At 38.1% G+C, this 26,006-nt stretch overlaps 1 protein-coding gene and 1 pseudogene across 1 annotated transcript in view; one reads left to right on the forward strand and one right to left on the reverse strand.

The window, feature by feature from the left end:
- Nucleotides 1–443: 443 nt before the first annotated feature.
- TPTE2 (transmembrane phosphoinositide 3-phosphatase and tensin homolog 2) overlaps nucleotides 444–26,006 on the reverse strand; it is a 51,012-nt gene continuing 25,449 nt past the window's right edge. The window contains exons 10-18 of the mRNA XM_045567010.1: nucleotides 25,911–25,992; nucleotides 25,719–25,807; nucleotides 17,738–17,799; nucleotides 16,163–16,243; nucleotides 12,819–12,924; nucleotides 7,968–8,059; nucleotides 5,563–5,658; nucleotides 3,287–3,357; nucleotides 444–686 (exon numbers count right to left, since the gene is read on the reverse strand). Of these exons, the coding sequence (XP_045422966.1) occupies nucleotides 578–686; nucleotides 3,287–3,357; nucleotides 5,563–5,658; nucleotides 7,968–8,059; nucleotides 12,819–12,924; nucleotides 16,163–16,243; nucleotides 17,738–17,799; nucleotides 25,719–25,807; nucleotides 25,911–25,992 (788 nt within the window). The 3' untranslated portion in view covers nucleotides 444–577. The remainder of the gene's footprint in view (nucleotides 687–3,286; nucleotides 3,358–5,562; nucleotides 5,659–7,967; nucleotides 8,060–12,818; nucleotides 12,925–16,162; nucleotides 16,244–17,737; nucleotides 17,800–25,718; nucleotides 25,808–25,910; nucleotides 25,993–26,006) is intronic.
- LOC123649490 lies at nucleotides 20,740–21,406 on the forward strand (annotated as a pseudogene).

A 26,006-nucleotide genomic window follows, 5' to 3' on the forward strand; every position in this document is an offset into this window, starting at 1 on the left:
GGTGTAAGTAAAGGAAGCTTGTCACGTAAGTTACCTGGGTAGTGCTTGGAATAAGAGAAAAGTGTATGTTTGCAGGGGTTGGGGACTGCTTGTGTGAAACATTTCTCTCCTCTGGGTTTAAAACCTAGTCTTCACTGCAAATCTCTTTGTTAACAGTTTGTAAATCAAGTAGAGGAAGAAAATAGAAATTAGATTTCTGAAACTACAAATGTGAAACAAAGCAGAAAATAAATACTTGTCCAAAAATATTAGTAAATGGGTTTTGGGCATCACAATTTTTTAATATTTCAATTATTTTGATATGAGAATTCTATTTCAAAGTTCTTCAAAATGATACCTAATGTTCCTGTGTATTGTGTTGCAAATTTATCTAAATATAAGACGGAAACTTTGTGTGAAGTATGTTCTTTCAAAAAAGTAAAAAATAGCCATTGATGTTTTATTTGTATATATTTAATGTATTTCTCAAGAATATGTTTATAATAAGGAAATAGGCTTAGAAGACATAAATGTGAAGGGGACTGGGAGGACAGTAATTCTGTCCTTGGCAACCAGATACTCGCCTTACAACACAACTCTAGATTATTATCTCCTCAAAATAAATTTCTACTGCAAAGTCTGGCTGGTAAATTTTCCATGTTTTTGGTTTATGGAGTTTGTCCAATTCATTTCTTGGTAGATAAAGCCTAAGAACAGAAAAAAAATTATTACATTTTATTTTAGGGCTAACTGAAAAGCCATGCAGGGAGGCAACCTTGGTAGAGCTTTTTTAAAAAAAAGGACTTGCTCACCATGATTAGAGCCTCAGCCCCTTTTTTCTGTGTCTCAGTTGTTTCCTTCCACCTTTCTGGTGAGATGCAAAATATCTAATCTTCAGTAACACATGTTACTGATTCTTTTAACATTGCCTTTTATGGAATCAATGACATCCAGGCTTAATAAAATATCTAAATTTCTATATGTGACAGAAATCATTCAGAGACTAGGTGTGTATTAAAACCCAGGAATATCACGCCTGTAATCCTAGCACTCTGGGAGGTCGAGGTGGGTGGATCGCTGGAGGTCAGGAGTTCGAGACCAGCCTGAGCAAGAGTGAGACACCCCCCCCATCTCTACTAAAAATAGAAACAAATTATCCAAACAACTAAAAAAATATATATAGAAAAAAATTAGCCAGGCATGGTGGCGCATGCCTGTAGTCCCAGCCACTCAGGAGGCTGAGGCAGTAGGATCGCTTAAACCCAGGAGTTTGAGGTTGCTGTGAGCTAGGCTGATGCCATGGCACTCAGTCTAGCCCAGGCAACAGAGCGAGACTCTGTCTCAAAAAAAAAAAAAATAAATAAATAAAATAAAATAAAACAAAACCCAGGAATAAAATACTGTGTCTCTTTTAAATGATGGAAATTGGCATTTTTGGTTAAACAACAATCTCATAACTAATAAATACAGCTTTATCAAGTAGTACATAAATTTAAATGTTACAGAAATCTCTAGAAACTTATATAAAAGTGATCTAACTTGTTGCTTCTCCAGTATGAACATGATGTTTTGTTTGTTTGCTTTTAGAGCACAGTGGTGTCACCATAGCTCACTGCAACCTCAAATTCCTGGGCTCAAGCAAGCCTTCCACCTCGGCCTCCCAAAGTGCTAGGATTACAGGGGTAAGCCACTGCACCCATGACCACAAACATGGTGTTTTAAAGAAAAAAAATGCATCTTGTAACAAGAACCACTTCTGAGGAGTAACACCAAATGAAGCTCCAGATCTCACTGTTTGAGGAATTTTGCTCATGTTATGAGTCAAAGTTTATTGTTTACATACATCCAGGAAAAAAATCAGTAAAAATATTCCGTGAAATCCAAAGTTTACTCTATGAAATTCCATTAAATGTCTGTGCATTACAAGTATGTAGACCAGGTTGCCTTAATGGACTTGAGGGGCTATTATTAGGTCGAGTTCAGACTTGAAGAAATGACTAGGTTTGGATGTAACAATAACTATTAATTCGTGCCACATATAATCACAACCACTTCTTCAACTCTGGCTTGAATGATTTGATTTTTAAAATATTATTTTTTCCTTTTGTATCAGATAGTATGGTGGTACCAAAAAATCTCAATTTTTCACCACCACAGAACAAACAGTCCTTAAAGAAGAGAACTTCTAGACTCAGGAATGAGTTTCCAGGTATGTCCCGAGTGGTGGGACTACAGGCGTGCACCACCACTCATGGCCAATGTTTTTTATATTCTGTAGAGACAGGGTCTCACTATGTTGCCAAGCTGGTCTGAAACTTCTAGCCTCAAGCAATCCTCCTGCCTCAGCCTCCTAAAGTGCTGAGATTATAGGCTTGAGCCACTGCAATGGGTAATTACTTTTTTTTTTTTTTTTTTTGGAGACAGAGTCTTGCTCTGTTGCCTGGGCTAGAGTGTCATGGCATCAGCCTAGCTCACAGCAACCTCAGACTCCTGGGCTTGAGCAACCCTTCTGCCTCAGCCTCCCGAGTAGCTGGGACTACAAGAAGGTGTCACCATGAATGGCTAATTTTTTTCTATATATATTTTTAGCAGTCCAGATCATTTCTTTCTATTTTTAGTAGAGACGGGGTCTCGCTCTTGCTCAGGCTGGTCTTGAACTCCTGACCTTGAGTGATCCTCCCGCCTTGGCCTCCCAGAGTGCTAGGATTACAGGTGTGAGCCACTGTGCCCGGCCGGTAATTACTTTTTTAAAAAAAAGTTTCCCAATTTGATTATTAGAAAGTCATGTTTAAGTGGAAGACTACCAATTAATGATTTTCCAGCTATCTTCTTAATACTTATTGTGTCTTGTAACTTCTGCCCCAGATATGTGTGTCAATCAGCTTTTCAGCTAGTTGAAGCCTCCCTAGATATCACACCTTACTTAGCATAGAATTTGGTGGTGGTCAGTTATCAGTAAATCAACACCTACTGAGGACCTGCCATATTCAAGGCACTGAGCAGACTTATATTAAACTCCCATGGGAGGAATTTATTATTATGCTCAAGATCTGATTATAATAGTTTTTAATTTATAGCACAGTTCTATGGCATGGATCTTGAGGATAATGCAACAGTGGGTCTCAAGAACAATTGTATTTTTAAAATAACCAGAGTAAGAGGAGTAAGCCAATGAAGAACGGTGACTCAAGGATTTTATGGTTTCTATAAATTGAGCTTATGATAACTGGCAAAAGACTTGTCATTACACCTTACACACAGACCGTGAAGATTAGACTGTGTCTATTGGATTATATTATATCCATACCTGCTATTCCTTATAAAAGATGTATGAAACCAAAAGAAAAATTGGCACTTGTTATGGTATTTAGGAACACCCTAAAAAGATATGGTTAAAAAAAAGGTTATTTTCATAGTAAAATTGATGCTAAGAACTAATCATTCCAAAAGGATTATAATTACTTCCTTTATATATTTATCAGTTATAGCCATTAAATATGCAGCACTCTATAATCTATAACGGTACACTCAAGACACAAAGGGAGAGGCTTTAAGAGAATGCTATTGCTTTCTCTTGCTGTTTATATCAAAATTTTCAAGACAATGTATTTTTCCATGATAGATATTTATACATTTAAACACTTTAAACTCATTTGGTTCAGATAGTGCTAAACAGAATCTACAAAGGAGCTATGTCTATATCTATATAGATATATATACCCAAACATATTATAGTGAATTTTTATGATTTTATGTTGCCTCAGCATTCATTTTAAATATGTTGGACTTTCTTACACCAGAAGCAAGGCTCAGTCGCCCTTGACACAGTTTCCAGTTCTCTACCTCCTCCCAATTCCTTAATCTGATTGATCCAGGTATCTGCCTTATGCAGCCGCCTCCTGGTGACTACTTCCCTGTGGGAGAACTAGTACAACCTACTTGCCTCACCCACAGACCCCCATACTCCACATGGATTGTGTGGATATGTCACAGCGAACCCCTCTCAGTCACAGCATGACTCCATGAAACCTGTGCCTGCTTGCATTAAACCTGCCAATTAGACCTCCCCGCAGGAAACCCACTCAGGTAGTACCTTGGACCCCACTAAAGGCTTCAACTCTCAGGTCCCTCTCTCTCTGTTACTCCCCACCCCACTAGTCAAGCTCAGGCCTCATGGATGGCTCCACCCTTCTAGTTGGCCCTGCGAGATGTGCTGCCCTCTTTTCTCTGTAAGCTACAAGTAATAAAACTGCTTCTGTTATTTCATGTGTTTTGTTGTGCTTCTTTCTCCGTCCGTTTCACCTGACCGACACACCTAACCCTAACTCTCCTCCCAGTCAGCGGCTATTTTGGTAGGAATAAACCGGACGCAGGCCAGACAAGAGCCACAAGGGTGTCTGCCATAAACAAATTTTGTGTGAGAGAGACACCTGGTTATGGGCCAGACACTCAGGCATTAAGCCATCCACTAGGACAAAGAAGTATCCTGTGAAAAATACACTGTAAACATCCATGACCACCTCACCTGGAGACCCATCCAAGCAGGCCTAGAGTTTACAGTCACTCTCCAGAGAGAGATCTCAAGACCAAACTAGGGGAAAACACAACACTCATCAGCCATTTCTATAAGGAGCAGCTATACTGAATAATTAACCATCATTATTGGTGATGATAGAAATACCTAAACATTTTTTAAAGTGCTTTCATCTCATGGCTCTTGATAACCACAAAGGCTGAATATTACCAATGTCCTCTGGGCCAGTGACCGTTACACCATTGCTTTTGCTTAGAGACCACTGTTCAAGCAAGAATTCAGTGACTCCATTCTTCAAGGGGCAAGATCTGATATGGTCACTTGCTTCAATACATTTACCACTTCATGCTTAATAGATTCTCCTCCAACAGGTAGCAAGCAGGGGATGAAGGAGGGCACAGGGAATAAATTTTAAATTGATCAACATACTTATTTTGTTGGCAGTTCTGGTTGACAATTTAATAGCACAATGAATTAAAACTAATAAGGCTTAGAAATTTGTTATATACAGAATAATATTCAGATATACATTTTATGACTGGTTAATATAAATTATATACCCATCATATTCAGAGTAATGACAACTGGAGAAATTTTCATTTTTAATAAATACTGAATTAATAAACACTATTTCTAACCTTATAATATCAACTCAGAGAAAAGTCAAATCTCCCTTAAAGTGTTTTAAGAATTATGGGGAGCAATGTGTTTTAATGATGTAAAACAAAAATGTGATCACTGTTAGGCAGTAAAATATATCTTTTTTTAGCATCTTGACTTTTGTATTTTTTCTTACTTGAAAATTAATATATATAAATTATATAGAATTTAGAAAAAAACAAATGAGCAAAAATTTTTCAAATTACATATGTTCTTATTTTTTAAAAATTTGTTATAGATCTGATTTGTTGTTTTCCTACTCCTCCCTGGCAAAGGGTTAAAATACATTATTTTCCTTGTTGGAAACTGTAGTAAAGGAAATTCCAAGCCAAAATCATTCAAAACACCAGACAAGGACAATTGGAAGAGGCTGATTCTTGCTTACTCACAGAACAAATGAAAAACTGCATTTTCACATCATCGTACAGAGGTGGACAGCTGAATATATGTATTATTACTCTGTTTGATTCACTGTCATGAAAAATCTGTGAATGAACACAAGGAATTAAGAACTATAAATCTAGCTGATGATAACAGTGAAGTTCATTTTCACTTATCAAGGCTTCCTATATTTATCAAGTACTTCTGATTTCATAGCCCAATCACTACATGTATAAATAAATATTAATAATCTTTTCTATAAAGCTAAAATACTATTGTTTATATTTTTTTAAGGCCAACATGTTTGAGGGTTATGGAGGGGCTCTTTTGAAAAGTAAAGTATTCAATTTTCTATTAGAGGTTAGCTAATTAAATGTTATTGCTAAATGTTATTATTGTAAATGTCATCTGATTTTTATATGCTAAGGCCTCTTTTGAGAATACACTAAGAAACTCAATTTTAAAGCCGGCATTGACATTCAAAAAGCAATGCATAACTCATCATGTTTTATCAAGAATATTGCATTTGTTGATTGGATCATAGGCCATGTCCATTGCAGACTGCTGGACCGGTGATAGGTCCAAAGATAGACCAAAGATAGGTCAAGTTTTTGGAATAAATGATTTTAAAGCTATACTAAATATTTCTTTGTTATTGATTCACGCTCAAAAATAATGGTACCCACAATAATGAAGGTCTCTGCTAGGCCCTGTGAAAACTACAAAAGAAGGTGCAGACTCAGCTGGTTGGTCCCTTCAGGGAGCTGTACACATAAGGAACAATGTAGAATGGTATGTAATTGTCAAGCTATATGATCAAGACTGGGTGTGTCAAGGAAATAAGCTCAGGCAAGATAGGGCTATTATATCTTGAGAGCTCAAAGGCCAGTGAAATATTAGTGAAGTTGCTGAAGAATATAGTGGGACACTTTCTATGTAACAAAGTGGCCTAATGATTATCACATATAACATTTATTTAGTGATTTATAGTTCACAAAGCAACTTCATATATATTATCTAATTTAATTCACACAACACTTGAGATATGATGTTTATTTTATAGATAAAATGCTGAGCCAGATGGTAACTGACTTTGACCATGGGCACACAGTGTGTCTTCTGCTCTACCTACAGCTTTTCACAATGAAAGCAATATTTCAGGATGCATATTTCGGGACTCTATATATTGCATTGTATAAGGAGAAAGAAAGGGTTGAAGGAGACTATTTTAGAAATCTAGGCATGAACAAATGAGGTCTTGGACTAGGTAGTGGCAGTGGGAACAGAAAGGTAGGGAGACCACAGAAAAATTTCAAAGGTATAGTCAACAAGAATTGGTGACTAATTGCATATTAGGGGGCCAAGGCAAAGAGAGAATCAAAGGTACTATGAAATTGTAAGGCCTGACTGGGAGAATGCTGGTGCCATTTGCAGCAGAGGAAAAGCTCATTTGATAAATTTGGATTGACTAATTTGTTTGAATTGTTGGAATGGAGACTGTCCACGTTGTAGCTCCTGAATCTACAACTCAGTGGGTGTTCATAAATATCTGTTCAGTAAATGAGAGAAGAAATAATTTAAAGAAGTAGAATGGGTAAGCATAACCAAGAATAGAGTATATGCTGCAATAAGAATAGAAAGCCAAGGATCAGGCCTTGGTGAATGCCTTCAGTTAGGAGAGGCCAAAAAAAGTAGGAGAGGAATAGCGTTGGTAATAGGAGAATTTGAGGCAAAAGCCTGGGAGGAAATTATAAAAGTTTGTGGTTCTTAGACCCATGAAGGAAGCTCTCTTATTGTTTCAGAAAAGGTCTGTAGTTTGAGGCGTTTCTTCATTTTAGAAAAACATTACTTTGGATAAAGAGATTCCTCCTGCTCTTGCATTGTTTCTCAGTGTCATCCCACAGAACCGCTGAGTTAGAATCACTCGGGACATTTCTAAGTCTACAGGTTCCTGGGCCCAATGCTAGTTTCCTGAATCAGACATTAGTACAACCTAGGAATAAGACTCTTTACAAGCTCCTAGGTGGTTTTCATGCACACTAAAATTTTAGAATTATTTAATAAAAGATAAAATGATCCAGAAGAAGAGAATATGCCTAAAATGACCAGATATGTGAATTTAAAACCTTGATAGATTCCTGGGAACATGCTCAGCATTTGCGGGAAAGTGAAAGGAAAAGCAACACTCTGCACTAAAATGTATTTTGGAAAGTATCATGAAAAAACTATTTTGAACAATGCGGTTAATTTATCTCTGGTTTCCATCTAAACCTTCAGTGACGCCAAGTTGGATGGTAACCAGAAAGCAATATGGCATCTCATTATGATGAATGATGGTTTGGGGAGGTCAAAATGCTGATTTGACATTGAGCTTTAAAACACGAGAATTTTCAGTTCACGTGTTTTCTCTTACCCTAGCATTTTTTGAAGAAGAACAGGAATAAACAAGCTTTTGCTTCATTATCATTTGCATGGTTAGATCAGATCCATTGCCACATCCGAGTCCTAAATGAAATTAAAAAGTTAGGCTGGTGGGAGAAAAGATCAAAATGTCTCGCCAATTAACATTATGGATTAAAAAGAAAAAAATTATCCTAGTTATCAATGTGTCAATATTTAATCATTTGGTTTTGCATAGATTTTGTCTTTGAGAAACAAGGCTTCAAAAGCCCAATCCTGTCTCCTAAAGCAGAATTTATAAGACTGGAGAAAGAGAAAAAAAAGACATAGTTCTGCTTGTATGACGAAGAATCTCATCACTTCACCTTTCTAGAAAAAAAATTTAGGGAAGGTGACTTGCAACCCTTCTTGCTAACATGTTGCTTTCTTCAGACTTTTAATCATGATATTTCTTGTCTTTTTTTTTTTTTTCTTTTTGAGACAGAGTCTCACTCTGTCACCCCAGCTAGAGTGCGGTGGCATTTTTATAGCTCACTGCAACCTCAAACTCCTGGGCTCAAGAGAATCTCCTGGCCCAGCCTCCTGAGTAGCTGGGACTACAGGCACATGCCACCGTGCTCAGTTAATTTTTTTTTTTTCTATTTTTTTGTAGAGATGCGGTCTTGCTCTTACTCAGTCTAGTCTCAAACTTCTGACCTCAAGCAATTTTCCTGCCTTGGCCTCCCAAAGTGCTAGAATTACAGGCGTGAGCCACCTTGCCCAGCCTAATCATGATGATTCTTAATAATAAATACTGTAGTTTAAATTGTTCTTGCCCTACTTTAAGTCCATTTCCTAAAGCAATCTCTATGAAAATATAGAATAGTTACATCCAAACATTCCTGTGGTGTTTAGTATATATTTACAGACAAATGGTCTGTTGCCCCTTTTTTCAATTCAAATGATCCACTTTCTTTAGCATTTCCTGAAAGAACTAATTTCTCCAGCCTCCAATTCAATTTTATTGCTTTCCTTTCAACCCTGCATATTTCACTTTAAATATGCACAAAACAAAAGGTAGAGAATTTTAAAAAGTATTCTAATAAAATAGTATATTAATCGTTCTTGATTGCTAGTCTCATATTTTGTTTGCTTTTATTTAATTTTGTTTTCACTAACTCTACGCTGTTAATTTGTCTTTAGGAATTACAGTTTCTTGCCTCAGTTCCCTCTGTCCCATTCCAGGTGCAGAACTACTTTCTATTGCTGTCTACAAGAAAGCTGTGAAATGTAGAGCTAAACTAAGTCAAACACGTATCACATGACAAGAAAAAAAGCATTGATTTATAAGCTTAAATTCCTACACATGTAAAGATTTTAAAATAATTTAAATATATTTACATGATTTAAAAATAAAAAACTGAAAAAGACATGAAGCAAAAATTCTCCATCTCACCAGTTCTCCACCTGTTTAGTTCCTCAGCTCTGAATATACAGCCACTACTATTAGTGTTTTGTCTTTATGCATATGCAATCAAATATGAATATATATCCTCCAAGAGGTTTTATATATGTAAATACACACAAATATGAATACATATTATTCCTCCTTTGTTTTACAGAAATAGTTGCATACCATAGCACTGTCTTGTACCTTGCATTTTTTAACAATTTAACATTTGCCAAAGTGGGTCTATAATCAATTGCATTCCACTGGACACAGCTAATTTGCATTTCTATGGACAAAAATTACAGTAGTCCCCCGTTATCCACAGGGAATACATCCTAAGACACCCAATGGACACCTGAAACTGCAGACAGTATTGAACCCTATATAGACTATATTTTTGGCTACACATACAATCTATGATAAAGTTTATAAATTAGGCACAGTAAGAGATTAACAACAATAATAATAGAATACAAAAATTATAACAATATACTGTAGTAAAAGTTATGTGAATGTGATCTGACTCTTAAAATATCTTAGTGTTCTGTAGTCACCTATTTCTGGATTGCAGTTGACCACGGGTAACTGAAACCGCAGAAAGTGAAACCACAGATGATGGAGGACCACTGTATCTGCCTTAATATCAGTTTTCTACAACTTCCAAAGTTGTAAAATAGCTCAAAGACAACAAAAGGTGGAAAGGCAGAGATAAACCCGGAAGAGTACACTAAACAAGACATTACCCATTTCCAAGTCTTTCTCATACTTTTTTCTGGTAGTCTTCACATCCATCCCCTTTCTGTTGTGATAATTTCAAAAGATTATTTTTATTTTAAAATAAGAGTGGTCTCATTAGGTTTGGCCTGATTATTTTTACGGGTGCAGGAAGAATTTTAACTTTCCATATAGGCCTCATTAAGTCTGCTCTATGAGACTGACCCCCACAGGACTGAGCAACTAAGGTCACACCTCAGTGTTCTGTCCGGAAGTCTTCATGAAGAATCTCAGATTGGACTTTTAAAATCCTCTGTTTTATGTTAGCCTGAGACTAGGAAATCAAGCCCATGAAATTCTCCACTAGACTTCATCTGCAATGCTTATAAAAATTTGGGTTAGTTCCTCTGCTCTTCAGATCTGCACCTTATTGTTTTTAACTAAACAATGTCACCATAGGGTTTAAAATAAATTCAAAATATTAATAAGAGAAAAGTCACAGTCTTAGGATATAGTATCAGACTGAGACAACACATTAAACTGTAGAACTTATTAAGCATATTTTTAAGCTTAGAATTTTGAAACACTAATTCTATTCTCACTGTTCATATTACAGGAATGCATTAAAACTTCATTAAATGCCTGTTTGCCTGCATGGAATAGTTTAATGTTCACAAAGGTTTGTTTAGATGCTGTCATTTCTACTGTTAACCAACAGGAAATTGAGGCAGAGTATACACTCAGGTATAATAGAAGCTGTCACACCACTGAGTTGGTTTTATAGTTGGGTTTAAATTTCTTTGCAGGAGAAACCGCTCCAACAGCAGACTATGTGCCACTCACACTGCAGAATAAAGCAACCTAGCTCTTTTTGCTGGGCTTTGCCAAGTGTGGAAAGGAAGAGGTGCAAGTTCTGCTGTCCCCTACCTTCTACCACCTGCTGAACAAGCCTGGCATCTCGACCCTTGGGAGGTCTGACAACAGTCGGGGTTCCAAGCAATGTCAGCCACTAGGCTCCACTGCAACCGTATCCCTCTTAATTCACACATTTCCCATGAAGTAGTCATAATGAACTTTGTAGAAGACTTGGCAGTCTACAGAGCCTTTTTAAAAAACAGTTGCTCATTATATACCCAGGCAGTCTCCCACCAGAACAGGCTGGGTTTCAAGGGTCTTCCTACACGGCTGCTTGTTTGGAAATCTAGACCAAAATTTCCCACGGAAGCAATGCTGCTGGGTTGAAGTTTGTTTTCAGAAGTCAGAAACCTATGTAATCTGTTTGTGGTAATCCATTAACATTCCTCACCACCATCAAGAGGTAGTGGAGGTATGTGTGGGGGAAACAAACATATGCAAATAATTTTTCAAAGCATTTTACATTTTAGTGAATAAGTGTCATTTTTTTGACAATGCAGTTTTAATTTATATTTTAAAGGCTTCTTTTATTTCTGAATAGTTGGGCAAAATGTTAAAGAAAATATGTCCCGATCTTATTTTGTGTGCCTTCTTAGAAGGCTAAAAATAACTAGGCTGTCTGGGTGGACACCAGTATACTGGGGCTCCTCACGGTCCACAGTCTGGCTGTTACAAGAGGTTTGCTTTAGGAGTTCAGAAGCATAACCCCCTTGCTGCCTCTCTGGCAGGGGGAGTGGTGAGGTCCCATCCTCTCCACACTGAGACATCCCTGCTTTTGCTTTCCCACCTCCCCTGAGGGTAGGATGTGTGGGAGGGAAGGGAGGTGGGTGATGGAGGACAGTTCTCTCTCTCTGCTTTCCCGAGTCCCACAGACGGATAACCTGACCGATTTTCTTGCCTCCTTGGGCAATGGTGGATTCCAGCCGTAGCTTTATCTCTCTCCTGACATTCTGGAAGCAGGCACATACTCGGCTCTTTTGAAGTTTACAGGGATTTTTACTACTGGTAATACTTGGTAACTGCTAGGGGGCTGAGAGACACCTCCACAGAGCCCCACTTTTCCCCAACCCTTTCCATTTTCATGTAGATTCAGGTAAGGAGGAACAAAGTGCTGCCCCTTAGGAGGCTTTCCTTGGTATCTCCAACACTGTGTATCCCAATGCTGTGATCGGCTTTTTATCTATGTACTTAGTTCTCTTCTTTACTGACCCAGGGGATCCTTACTGACAGGGAAACACTAGCACAGGGCCTGGCCCAGAGAAGGCATTCAGTAGTTACATGGCAACAAATAAAATACAATTAATTTGCTGTTTGAGTATTTAACACATCTTGATGGAGTTGCTGTTGGTGAGAGGGTTACAGAGGGAGGAGAGAGGGGAAAGGGGAAGCCCAGGGTGATGAGAAAAAAAGGAACTAGGAAGGAGTAGGTGAGAAAATGATACAGGGACACCTCCACCAAGATGAACCCAAACTAGAGGTGGTTATGAGAAACCAGCAGTCTTGAGGGTACATGGGTCCCCTCCATCAGAGGCTCTACCCTGAAAAGTGCACCCTGGCCTGAGGCCAGAGGAGCAATGAGAACAGGACAGAAGAGAAGGGGATAAAGCCCCCAAATTTGGTGATGGAAAAGGGAAGGTGAAGGACATCTAAGAGTTAGCAATATGGCCAAGGATTGCTGTGTGAGCATACGTAAAAAAACAGCTCTGAGTTAGGATCATCTGTATACGTAACTATGAGCAAAACCCTCCAAATAGTGGAAACATTGGCCCTCCTGCCCAATTCTTCAATTATACATAAAGCACTTACCACGAATTGAATAAATAATCAATTTTTTTAACAAGAGCAATTTTCTTGGAGGAAGATTCCAATGGTAGATATGTTTCACTTCTTCAAAATATCTAACATATCTATTCTGCAAAGCAACAGAAGCCTCAATTTAAGTGGAGATGAAAAGTCTAAAGTCAACATTCCTAATTTTTTTTCTATAGAGCTTATTAAAGGCATTAAGTAGTTAAGGAAACACTTACTGGGTACTATTATATAAGTCAGCATTTTTATGAATGTTACCTCACAATTAAATATCTACCTTGGTGGGGAAAAAAACCATTGAATTAACTGCTTAAGGGGAAGTGAAAAAGGATAGAGCCAGGTCTTGCTTATAGGCTGCTTATGATTGGGAGGGCAACTAATCAGAATTGACAAGAAAACAGCTACAACATTATCAATATGGGGTTGGAAGCTCAGTTGTGGCTGAGATAGAAGAAGGTTTGTGGTTTGGTAGGCAGTGGCCTTCTGGGCATGGGAGAATGGTGTATGTGAAAACCCAAGAGGAAGACCTTCATGGCTCAGTAGTAGATTTCATTTCATTCTTCTCTTGTTCCTGCCAGCTAGACTTTCTTTCCATCTCCTCAATTCTCCTTTCATAAGGAAGCCCTGGAATTCTCCTAGCTTTGTCCTTCCCCTGTGGCAAGCCGTCCACAATGACTCTCCTTGAATCTTTCTTAAGGGAGTTGAAGAGTTCTGGTACTGAATCAACTGCACTCAAAAGTTTACAGACACCCATTGAGAAGTGTTAATAAAATTAACTGCCGTACTTTCCACTAGAAAGGGCCAGTCATGAGGAAGTCTTGTGTAAGTTATTAACTCAGGGGTGGATAAAATGTGGTTGGTAGAATAGCCCACAATGCAGGGTCTGAATATGATGGCGTCTGATGCCAGACTATCCTGGGGCCTTCCCAACACAGCCCTGACACCTGCAGCTGAGCCCTTGTACTGCTATCTTCATGAATCAGAAGAGATTCGGTTGCAGCCTACAGTATGCCAGTTCTAGACTAAAGTTAGGGAACCTGTGCACATTTGCAGAGGAAATGGAGAAGGGGAGATATACCAGGTGACCTACATCTAACATCCCCTTGGCGCCTGCCACCAGATTCTCACTTTCCACTAAAGGCTGTAACCTACCAGGGCCCTCAAGCTGATTTTGCTCCCACACTTCTTTCTCCTATAGCTTAAAACAACAAGGGCTTTTAACAAAAATTAATTACAACCAACACATAGTAAGCACTCACTACAAACAAAGATGCTACTATGAAAAGCGGCAAGGCACTTTGGGATGCAAAGGGCAGAAGGTGGGCCTTGCCTCTAAAGGGGACACAGAAGTCACCACTTCAAATAGCTAGAGAATAATATAAGGTGACTTAGTCCCTAAAAGAAACACAAAGGGCTATAAAAACTGAAAAAACAAGAGACTATTTCAGGCTGGGAAGGGAAAGGGACTCCAGGAAAAGGGCCCACGTGAGCAATGGCAGGAAGGTGTAAAGTGTCCACAAGCTGGGAAACAGCAAACAGTCCAATGTGTTAGATGTGGGATCTGTCAATGCACATAGTGGAAGAAAAGGTTGGAAAAATCAAATTGTAGAAGGTCTTGAGTGCCAGGTTGAAACATTGAGTATGTTGCCATTGGTAGTCGGGGGAACATTATGGATTTAGAGCATGGAAATGGCATGATTAGACCATAACTTCATGCAATACTTTTAGCTTAGGGTCTATGGCTGTCTTTGTTTTCTTTTGTTTTATTTTTGGCTTGGGTGTGGAAGAATAGTATTAGTGGGTAAGGCTGAGGGATTTTTTGCTCAAATTTTGCCAGTAATTACAGTGTTATGCTAATAGGGCCAAGGGTCTTATTTCCCTCCCATCACTTCACTCATAGACAAACTCATTCACAGTTACATCCAAATCTACTGAAGAATCCCCAACCAGCTCTCATTCCGGTTTGAAGAGCAACATAGATGAGAAGCTGTGCATAGCATGGGAAATAACGGGCTTCAGAGTCTGACGGATCTAGATTTGAGTCCTTGGTTCAAAAGTTAATTTCTCTGAACCTCAATTTCCCAGTTTGTAAAATTGGTATAATAGTAGTCTACTTATAGAGTCACTGAGAATAATCAAATGAGATAATGAACACAAAACCCTTAGAATGATTTGACAAAGTCTACAATGTTGTAAACTCTATCGGATAAATGTCCTGCTTCCTTCAATAAACAAATCACAAGGAATAAAAAAGAGGTAGGAAACCCATAAACTAAAGGAGACAGACTTAAGAGCGATAGCAACCAAATGAAATGTGTGGACCTTGTTTGGATCCTGATTGAAACAAACTAAATTGTAATGGATTTAGAAATTTGACTAGAAATGGGCTAGAAATTTGATATTATTAAGGTATTTTTAAGGTATAATATTTATTAAAGTTTTGGGGTTTTTAAGAGGATTTATATTAGCTGTCATACCAAATACTTGTGGGATAAAATGATCTGATGACTGAAATGTCCTTCAAAATAATCCAGGTTTAGGGAAAGAAAGAGTGGAGAGAAGGGTCGGGTGGGGTGAGGGGAGTGGGAAGGGAATGGATGAAACGTGACTGGCTGCAGGCTGGACTGACCGATGGGGCAGTGTGATGACTAAAGGGGATTACTGTATGATTCTTTTGACTTTTGTATATGTTTTTAAATTTCCATAATAAAATGTTTTAAAAAGAAAAAATAGGGTAATAGCATACATTTCACATAGCTGTTATGAGTATTAAATGAGATAATGTAAAAGTGCAATATTATTTGGTATATAATAGCTTTTTTTTGGAAACAGCTTCAAAAGGTATAGAGTTTTTGAAAAGTGTTTATTTCCTTTTTTCTTTCTGTTTCAAAATACACCCCCCACACACACACAGACACACAAGGGAGTCATTCAAAAACAGTCCTTGTGATGTTCTGCAAGGATTGAATTGTCCCAGTAGGGGTTTGTGAAAGACTCAGTTCCTCTTTACAGGGAAATCAAAGACTGGTGAGTTTAGATAATCTTCAGGGGTCTGGAGCCCTAGGTATTGGACCTTCCTTCTTTGGGAAGGCAATCAACTCCTGGACTCTGTAAACAATAACCAGTATAAGATGGAAAGTGGGGTGCCCTGAGGAGAGCCCAGAGCACAAAGCTTGGGCAGCACCTAAGGTATGCGTCTTGCCACTGGGGAAGGATCAAGGCCTGTTGGTAAGGCACCTACTAAGTGCTACTGCCTGATCACCAAAGGAGAAGAATCTAAAACAAAACCAAATCTTCACCTGCTCCCCTAAAAAACTTCCCTTTTTAAAAGGAAAACTTACCTGAGAAGGAGTTTCTACTCCCTGAAATTTAGTGCTGCTGGTTTTATCTGTTCGTCGTGCTCCAAAATAATGAAGGCTGTCCTATAATGAAAGGGGACAATTCAACCACGATTCATCTGCACACTGTTATTTCCTATATTAGGCATCCTTAAAGTTTATAAGGGCACATTATTTCCTTAAGTCAGCAGTATTTGGGCAGAGGCTACCCAGAATAACAAACAAAGCTATATCAAGGACTTCTCTCATTCAAAGATGCATAAAGACATGAAATTTTAGAGCTAGAAAGACCTAGAGATCACCTAGTCCAAGTCTTCTTCCTATTTTTCTATTTTACAAATGAGAAGACCAAGACCAAATGAAAACCAACAAGCAACCTGTTATGGAGATGCTGCAGCCAGTTAGAGGGAGCTAGGGCTCTGGATCGACGGCTTTCAAAAGTCTTTGTTTTTTAAGCTACAGTCCAATTTAATAAACCTAGAAGATACATCCGCACACACACTCACAAACACACACAGAAATACTTACCTTTTAGTATTTTCTGTTCTGCTCTACTCCATTTTATTTTAAAAATGCTGGTCACAACCTAACAAGTTGATTTTATAACTCACTGACAGATCATGATCCATAGTATGAAAAACACTGTCCTAGAACACCCAATTTAAAGGCCTCTGTGTCTCAAATTAGAAAAGCCAGAAATGGTGGAATTAGAGTGCTGGGCATCGTGCATAATCCAGTCCTTCTCTTCCCCAGACTGTAGACCAAGCAACTTGAGCAGAGCTGCTAGAGGTGTGTCCAGGAAGTGGTAAGTTCTCAGCAAGATTATGGCAGAAAAAGGACTGAGAACCCTGCTTTAAGAAGGGAAATAGCCCACCCTGCCTTCTCAGAAATTTCCAGAGGTCACAGGTCCCACATATATTAACTTTGCAAAGCTACTTATGTTCCGAAGAGACTTTGTTCTTAGTTGGGAAATGGTACTTTTTATCTACCTACAATTATAAGGATGGTCAAAATTCTTTGGCGAACTTATCTAATTAATCTTGGTATTATTCTCATGAAGAAGGAAAAAGTCCTGTTACTGGTGGGAGTAAGAGCAGGCCAGGACTAAGGTGAGGTGAATGAAGCCAATGATTACTGAAGTTTTTTTTTTTTTTTTTTTTTACACTTGCATAACATGGCTTTACTGATCTCACCTTAATCCTGCCCTATTGGGTCCTGTCTTTATTTAAAATGTTGATATTGTATACATCATAGTACTTTTGCGTTGTTTTATTTTTAAAATATTACATTAAAATATTATTTATCCTAATGGCTATGATTTTTGGCATTCCCTTAAATTCTGTGCCTCTATAATCTCACCCTAGTCCTGCCCCAAAATAAGAGGTCCTTAAGTCAGTTACTAACTACTGCATGTTAACAAGGAAGTATCAAAATCAGACTTTCAAAAAACTGCTTTTCCAATTACAATTTCACTTAAACACCATGACTTAAAGAATCATCTTAACATCCTACCAGTGATGTTTCAGAACTAGCAAATTCAATCAGCATAAGTCAAAGTTTGTAATAAGATCTTTATACCTGTGCAGTTAAAAAGAGTCCTCTGGCAATAAGGCAGACACAAACCATAGTTCCTGTTCGGCCTAGAAAAGAAAAGAAGTTAGTTCAAGGAACCATTGTTCATGGTAGTACTTAGTATAAAAACACACTCAGAAATATTCAAAGAGTGCATTTTGGATTGATTTTCTTTCACCCTGAATGTGCTTGTGCAAAATATTTTAATTCAGAAATAGCAAAAGATGTTTCACTGCTTTGTGGTCATACTTGGAATTTGGTGTTTTAACTGTTGGCATGATACACATGTGCATGTGTGCATTTTTCTTGAATCTCTAATGCTGGGGATTGCAATAATAGGAAGAGGCAATCAGCTTTGCTCTAGGACTCTAAAGGTAAATCGCTACTTATTAAAAACTAATTACACACCATATTTTTCTAAATAACATAAACAAAAGTAGAACCTATAGAAGATAAAACAGGCCGGGCGCGGTGGCTCATGCCTGTAATCCTAGCCCTCTGGGAGGCCGAGGCGGGTGGATCGCTCAAGGTCAGGAGTTCGAGACTGGCCTGAGCGAGACCCCGTCTCTACTAAAAATAGAAAGAAATTATCTGGACAACTAAAAGTATATATAGAAAAAATTAGCCGGGCATGGTGGCGCATGCCTGTAGTCCCAGCTACTCAGGAGGCTGAGGCAGTAGGATCGCTTAAGCCCAGGAGTTTGAGGTTGCTGTGAGCTAGGCTGACGCCACGGCACTCTAGCCTGGGCAACAAAGTGAGACTCTGTCTCAAAAAAAAAAAAAAAAAAAAAAAGAAGATAGAGTCAGAACTGCAAACACCATCTAGCATTATCAATACCCATTATTTCTTCCACTTCAGAGTTTTTAACTGTATTACAAAAGTTTTCAAACATATGAAAGTAGAGAACAATATAATGAACTCTCATATACCTGTTCCCCAGATTCTATAATTATCAGTATTTTGCTTTACATGCTTAATTTCTCTCTTCTCTTCCCTCCTTTCTTCCCTCTTCCGCTCTCTTTTTCTTTCTTTTCTGTTGTAGCATTTTAAAGCAAACCCTTGACTTCATGCTTAATGTCATTCCATCCTCAAAGTACTCTCAGGTACCTCTCATTGTATCCCTCATTTCCTGATTCCCTTCCTCCTCTTAGTCTCCAATGTCCATTATATCACTTTATGACCATATATACCCATTGTTTAACTAGTGCTTCTAAGTGAGAACATGTGGTATTTGTTTTTCCATTCCTGAGATACTTCACTTATGGTTCCATCCAAACTGCTGCAAAAGATATTATTTCTTTCCTTTTTATGGCTGAGTAGTGCTCCATGGTGTATATATACTACATGTTCTTTATCCACTCATCAGCTGATGGGCACTTAGGTTGATTCCACATCTTTGCAACTGTGAATTGTGTTGTGATAAACATTCAGGTACAGGTGTTTTTTTGAATAATGACTTCTTTCGTTTTGGGGAGATACCCAGTAGTGGGACTGCTGGATTGAATGGTAGGTCTACTTTTAGTTCTTTGAGAAATCTCCATATACAACCAGCTCCATGAACAAAAATGCCTTTTTGCAGTTCTGTTATGTTTAAAATTCCCAGGCCAGCAGGATTTACTGACTAGAACTTTATAACTCTCTGTTTCACTCATCCATTCCCTTTTGAGGTGTTTTTATTTTCCAGAAATGGTGGGACCTCCTTGCAGCCACAAGAGAACTACAAGGCCTTACACTATCTGTTAATCCAGAGAAGACCAGATAAGCAATACCCCATCACAGATCTTGCCCAAGGACCTGCTGAGCAACCTATCCCTGCATCCCACTTGCACACAAGGCCAAAAAGAATGACTGATTTTAACCCTTAGCTCATTATACTACTAAAATCTCTGCCCAGGAAGGGACTTATTTGCCATTTTTTGATCATGTGATGTATGTGCCAGTATGATTTCTCACTGCATTGTGTAAGCTGCACTCCATCCCAAACATGTAATAATGCTCACTCACTTGATGCATTATTCATTTCACCCCTAGAAAAATTCCTGACCCTATCAGTTGAAGTGGCAGATTTGAGGCAGTTCACTAATCCCACCTCCCAGTGTTCTGCAGTAAATTTCCTTTTCTTTTTCTTGACAATCCTTGTTGTCTCAGTAATTGGCTTTCTGTGTGGCAAGCAGAGATACCCCTTGCCAGGGAAACCCCCCTTTTTGGGTTCATTAAAAGATACTGTTTTCTACAGAGGTCGTACTGGTTTGTTCATTCCCTCCAAATTTTATGTTGAAATTTGACCCCCAATGTTGGAAGTGGAGCTTCATGGGAGGTATGTGGATCATAAGGGTGGATCTCTTGTGAGTAGATTAATACCCTCCCTGAGAGGTGGGGGGACTGAGTGAGACCTTGCTCTATTAGTTGCCACAAGGGTTCCCCTGAGAGCTGGCTGTTAAAAAGAGCTTGTCACAGGCCAGGTGCGGTGGCTCACGCCTGTAATCCTAGCACTCTGGGAGGCCAAGGCGGGTGGATCGCTCCAGGTCAGGAGTTCGAGACCAGCCTGAGCGAGACCCTGTCTCTACTAAAAATAGAAATAAAAATTATCTGGACAACTAAAAATATATATAGAAAAAATTAGCCGGGCATGGTGGTGCACGCCTGTAGTCCCAGCTACTTGGGAGGCTGAGGCAGGAGGATCGCTTAAGCCCAGGAGTTTGAGGTTGCTGTGAGCTAGGCTGACGCCACGGCACTCACTCTAGCCAGGGCAACAAAGTGAGACTCTGTCTCAAAAAAAAAAAAAAAAAAAAAAAAGAGCCTGTTACCTTCCCCCTCTCTCTTGCCCCCTCTTCTTATCATGTGATGTCTGCACATGCTGGTTCCCTTTCCCCTTCTCCCATAAATGGAAGAAGCTTGAGGCCCTTACCACATACAGATGCTGGCACTATACTTCTTGTACAGCCTGCAGAACCATGAGTCAAAGCAACCTCTTTGATTAGCCAGCCCCCTCTTCTTTCCTTTGGCTAGTGTGGCCGGAGCCATGAGTATGCTCAGGCTTCAGAAGAGGCTTGCCTCTAATGTCCTCCGCTGTGCCAAAAAGAAGGTCTGGTTGGACCCCAATGAGACTCATGAAATCGCCAACGCCAACTCTCGTCAGCAGATCCGGAAGCTGATCAAAGATGGGCTGATCATCCGCAAGCCCGTGACTGTCCATTCTCGAGCTCAATGCCGAAAAAACACCTTGGCCCACCAGAAGGGCAGGCATATGGGCATAGGCAAGCGAAAGGGTACAGCCAATGCCCAAATGCCTGAGAAGGCAACCTGGATGAGGAGGATGAGGATTCCGTGGCGGCTACTGAGACGATACCATGAGTCTAAGAAGATTGACTGCCACATGTGTCACAGCCTGTACCTGAAGGTGAAGGGGAATGCGTTCAAAAACGCGGATTCTCATGGAACACATCCACAAGCTGAAGGCAGACAAGGCCCGCAAGAAGCTCCTGGCTGACCAGGCTGAGGCCCACAGATCTAAGACCAAGGAAGCACGCAAGCGCTGTGAAGAGCGCCTGCAGGCCAAGAAGGAGGAGATCATCAAGATTCTGTCCAAAGAGGAAGAGACCAAGAAGTAAAACTCCCCCCTCTTGTCTGTACATAGTGGCCTGGGTCATAACATGTGAATCATTTGAATAAAACGACCTTTGTCTGCTTAAAAAAAAAATTAGCCAGCCTTAAGTATTTCTTTATAGCAACACAAATGGACTAAGATGCTGACTTCAAAATATACAACGAAGCAGTAGTAACTAAAACAGCATGGTACTGGCATGAAAACAGACACATACACACCAATGGAACAGAATAAAGAACTCAGAAATAAATCCACGTATCTAAAGCCAATCGATTTTTGACAAAGGTGCCAAGAACACTCACTGGGGGAAAGAACACTTTCTTCAACAAATGGTGCTGGGAAAACTGAATGTCTATATGCAGAGGAATGAAACTAGGCCCCCACCTCACACCCTATACAAAAATCAACTCAAAATGGATCAAAAACCTAAATGTAAGACCTGAAAGTATAAAACCACTTGAGAAAAACATAGGAGAAATGTTTCAGGATATTGGTCTGGGAAAAGAATTTATGAATAAGACCTCAAAGGCATAGGCGACTAAAGTAAAAATAAACAAATGAGACTTAGGAAAAAAATAAACATATACAAACTCACCTAGAGAATTAAACAGAGCAACAAAACTCATTTTACAAGGCCAAAATTTGAAAAAAAAATCATGAGAAATGAAAAGGATAGCCAATCACACTCATGACATAAATAAAAAAATCCTAAACAAAATATTAACAAACATAATCCAGCAATTTATTAAAAAGAAAATATAATAAATATATAATAATAAATAAAAATAAATAAATATATAATGAAAAATAAATAAATGAAAAAAGATGACAATAAATATAATAAATTCATTCATTCCAGAAATATGAGTTGGCTTACCACTTAATAGTCAATCAATGGAATTAACTATATTAATAAAATATAGAAGAAAAATCATATTATCATCTCAAAAATTTAGAAAAATCTTCTGATAACATTTAGCACTCATTGATAATTTTTTTAAAAACTCAGCAAACTGAAAGAAAAGGGTAGTGCATGTGCATGAACCCACTGACACACACACACACACACACACACACACACACACACACACACACATAACCCTAAAGCAGCTGGAGAAACATTGATAGCTTTTCCATTGAGAGGAGAACTGCACAAAGATGCATGCTATTGCCACTTCTAATTCTACACCATATTGCAAGTGCTAGCCAGTGCTAAGAAGAAGAAAAAAAGAAAGAATTGGAAAGGAAAACTGTGATATGATCTTATATGGGGAAACCCCAAAGATTCTATAATACCAACAGACTCTTGGAATTGATAAATAAATTCAGCAAAGTCTCAGGTTATAAAATCAATGTACACAAATCAATAGCATTCCTATACACCAATAATAGTCAAGCTGAGAGTCAAATCAAAGACTCAATACTATTCACAATACTCACAAAGAAATAAAATATCTAGGAATATACTTAACCAAGGAGGTGAAAGATCTCTACAAAGAGAACTATGAAACACTGAGGAACGAAACTACAGATGACACAAACAAATGGAAAAACATACCATGTTCGTGGATTGGTAGGAACAACATTGTTAAAATGTTCATACTGCCCAAAATGATTTACAGATTCAATGCAAGCCCCATCAAAATACCAATGTCATATTTCACAGATCTAGAAAAAATAATTCTACACTTCATTTGGAACCTAAAAGGAGCCTGAATAGCCAAAGCAATCTTAAGCAAAACAAACAAATCTGGAAGCATCACATTACCAGACTTCAAATTACACTACAAGCCTACAGTAACCAAAACAGCATGGTATTGGCACAAATATAGAGGCATAGACTGATGGAACAGAACAGAGAACACAGGCATAAAACCATCTACCTACAGCCAACTGATCTTTGACAAAGCAGACAATATACACTGAGGAAAAGATGCCCTATTCAATAAATGGTTCTGGGAAAATCGGATAGCCACATGCAGAAGAATGAAACAGGATTCATCTCTCTCACCACTCACAACAATTAATTCAATAGGATAAAAGATGTAAACGTAAGGCATGAAACTGTAAGAATGCTAGAAGAAAATGTTGGAAAAACTCCTTTAGTCATTGGCCTAGGCAAAGAATTTATGAAGAAGACCTGAATGGCAATCACAGCAACAACAAAAATAAATAAATGGGACTTGATTAAATTAAAAAGCTTCTGTACAGCTAAGGAAATAATCAACAGGGCAAACAGAAAACCTACAGAATGGGAGAAAATATTCCCAAGCTGTACACCTGATAAAGGGCTAATAACCAGAATCTACAAAGAACTAAAGCAAATCAGCAAGGAAAAAACAACCCCATTAAAAATTGGGCAAAAGACATGGACAGAAGCTTTTCAAAAGAAGATAGACAAATAGCCAATAAACATATGAAAAACTGCTCAATGTTACTAATCATCAGAGAAATGCAAATTAAAACCACAATGAGATATCACCTTATCCCAGTTAGAATGGCTTTTATTAAAAAGTCCAAAAACAATAGATGCTAGCATGGATGCAGAGAGAAAGGCATGCTTATACACTGTTGATGGGACTGCAAATTAGTGCAACCTCTATGGAAAACAGCATGGTACCCACAACCACACCAGGCTAATTTTTCTATTTTTTGTGGAGACGGAGTCTTGCTCTTGCTTAGGCTGGTTTCAAACTCCTGAGCTCAAGAGATCCTCCCGCCTCAGCCTCCCAAAGTGCTAGGATTACAGGTGTGAGGCACTATGCCCAGCTGGGGGAAAGTTTCTTGACATTGGCCTGGATAAAGATTTTTTTGGATATGACTGAAAAGCATAGGCAACAAAAGAAAAAATAGACAAATGAGATTGCATCAAACTAAAAAGCTTCTGCACAGCAAAGGAAATAATCAGTAGGGTGAAGAAATGACCTACAGAATTGGAGAAAATATTTGTGAACCATACATCTGCTAACGGGTTAAAAGTAAATAAAATAATGAACTCAAACACCACAATAGCAAGAAAACAAATTACCCCTTTAAAAAATGGGCGAAGAACCTGAAAAGACATTTCTCAAAAGAAAACATCCAAATGGCCAATAGGTATATGAAAACATGTTCAACATCACTAATCATCAGGGAAAATCAAATTAAAACCATAATGAGATATCACCTTACACCTGTTAACATGGCTATTACCAAAAAGACAAAAGATGAGAAGTGTTGGTGAGGATGTGGAGAAAAGAGAACCCTTGTACACTGCTGGCAGGAATGTAAATTAGTATAGTCATTATGGAAAACAGTATGGAGGTTCCTCAAAAAACTAAAAATAGTACTACTATATGATTCAGAAATTCCACTTCTGGGTATATATCCAAAGGAAATGAAATCAGTATGTTGAAGAGATATCTGCACTCCCATGTTCACTGCAGCATTATTCACAATAGCCAAGATATGGAATCTATCTAAGTGTCCATCAATGGATGAATGGATAAAGAAAATGTAGTGTATATACACAATGGATTATTATTCAGCATTAGAAAAGGAAACCCTGTCATTTGAGATAACATGGGTGACCGGGGGGACATCATGTTAAGTGAAATAAACTAGGCACAGAAAGACAAATACCACATGATCTCACTTATTTGTGGAATCCAAAAAAGTAGAATTTATAGAAGCAGAGAATAGAATGGTGGTTACTAGGGGCTGGGGGGAAAATGGAGAATTGTGGAGATATTGGTTAAAGGATACAAAATTTCAATTAGGAAGAATACATTCAGGAAATTTATTGTACAACATGGTGACCATAGTTGTATATTTGAAAACTGCTAAGATAATAGATTTTAAATGTTCTCACCACACACAAAAAATGATAAGTATGTGAGGTAATTCATAGGTTAATTAGCATGATTTAGCCATTCCATAATGTATACATACATAAAAACATCATGTACCATAAATATATACAATTTTTATTTGTTAATTAAAAAATAAAAATAAAAAACAATCTTAAATAAAATAAATGTGCACTGACGTTCAAAGTTAAACACCATTTTTATTTTGACAGATATAAACTGGCAAATCAATAATCAAGCAACCCAAATGTTGATAAACAAGGGAAAATATGCTCAACTTTCTTTAGTTCTTTTTTTCCTATTAATACTTTCTTCCCTTCCTTATGCTCTTCCTTTCTCCCTCCCTTCTTCCTTTTTTCCTTCCTTCTCTCTTTCCTTTCCTTTCTCTTTCCCTTCCTTCAGTATTAAAGGTAATATTTTAAAATGTTAATAACTATTAATACTTATTAATAGCAATATATATCTTGTTCTTGCACTTTAAGATATCTCTTAAATCTCTTTAGAAAGAAAGAAAAAGAAAAATGTTATTACCTTTGCCTCCTTTGCAATGAATCACTACGACGTTTTCCTTATCTTTCGACATCCATTCATCGACGTCTTTAGAGAACGCCACCATCTGGCTGATTTCAAATGTAAGATTTTTAGTTGAATTAAAATATTTCCAAAAAATCAAGCCCAATGAATTTAGCCCTCTTCTCACAGTCAACTTTGCATAAAACTTACCGCAGAGTGGGGACATTGTGATCATCAATCATGATTCTATAAACTCTGTTATGAAAGTACTTTGGATCATATTCTTTCTCACCTAAAATAAATAAT

The sequence above is a fragment of the Lemur catta genome, chromosome 13 (assembly GCF_020740605.2).
Source record: "Lemur catta isolate mLemCat1 chromosome 13, mLemCat1.pri, whole genome shotgun sequence".
NCBI lineage: Eukaryota > Metazoa > Chordata > Mammalia > Primates > Lemuridae > Lemur > Lemur catta.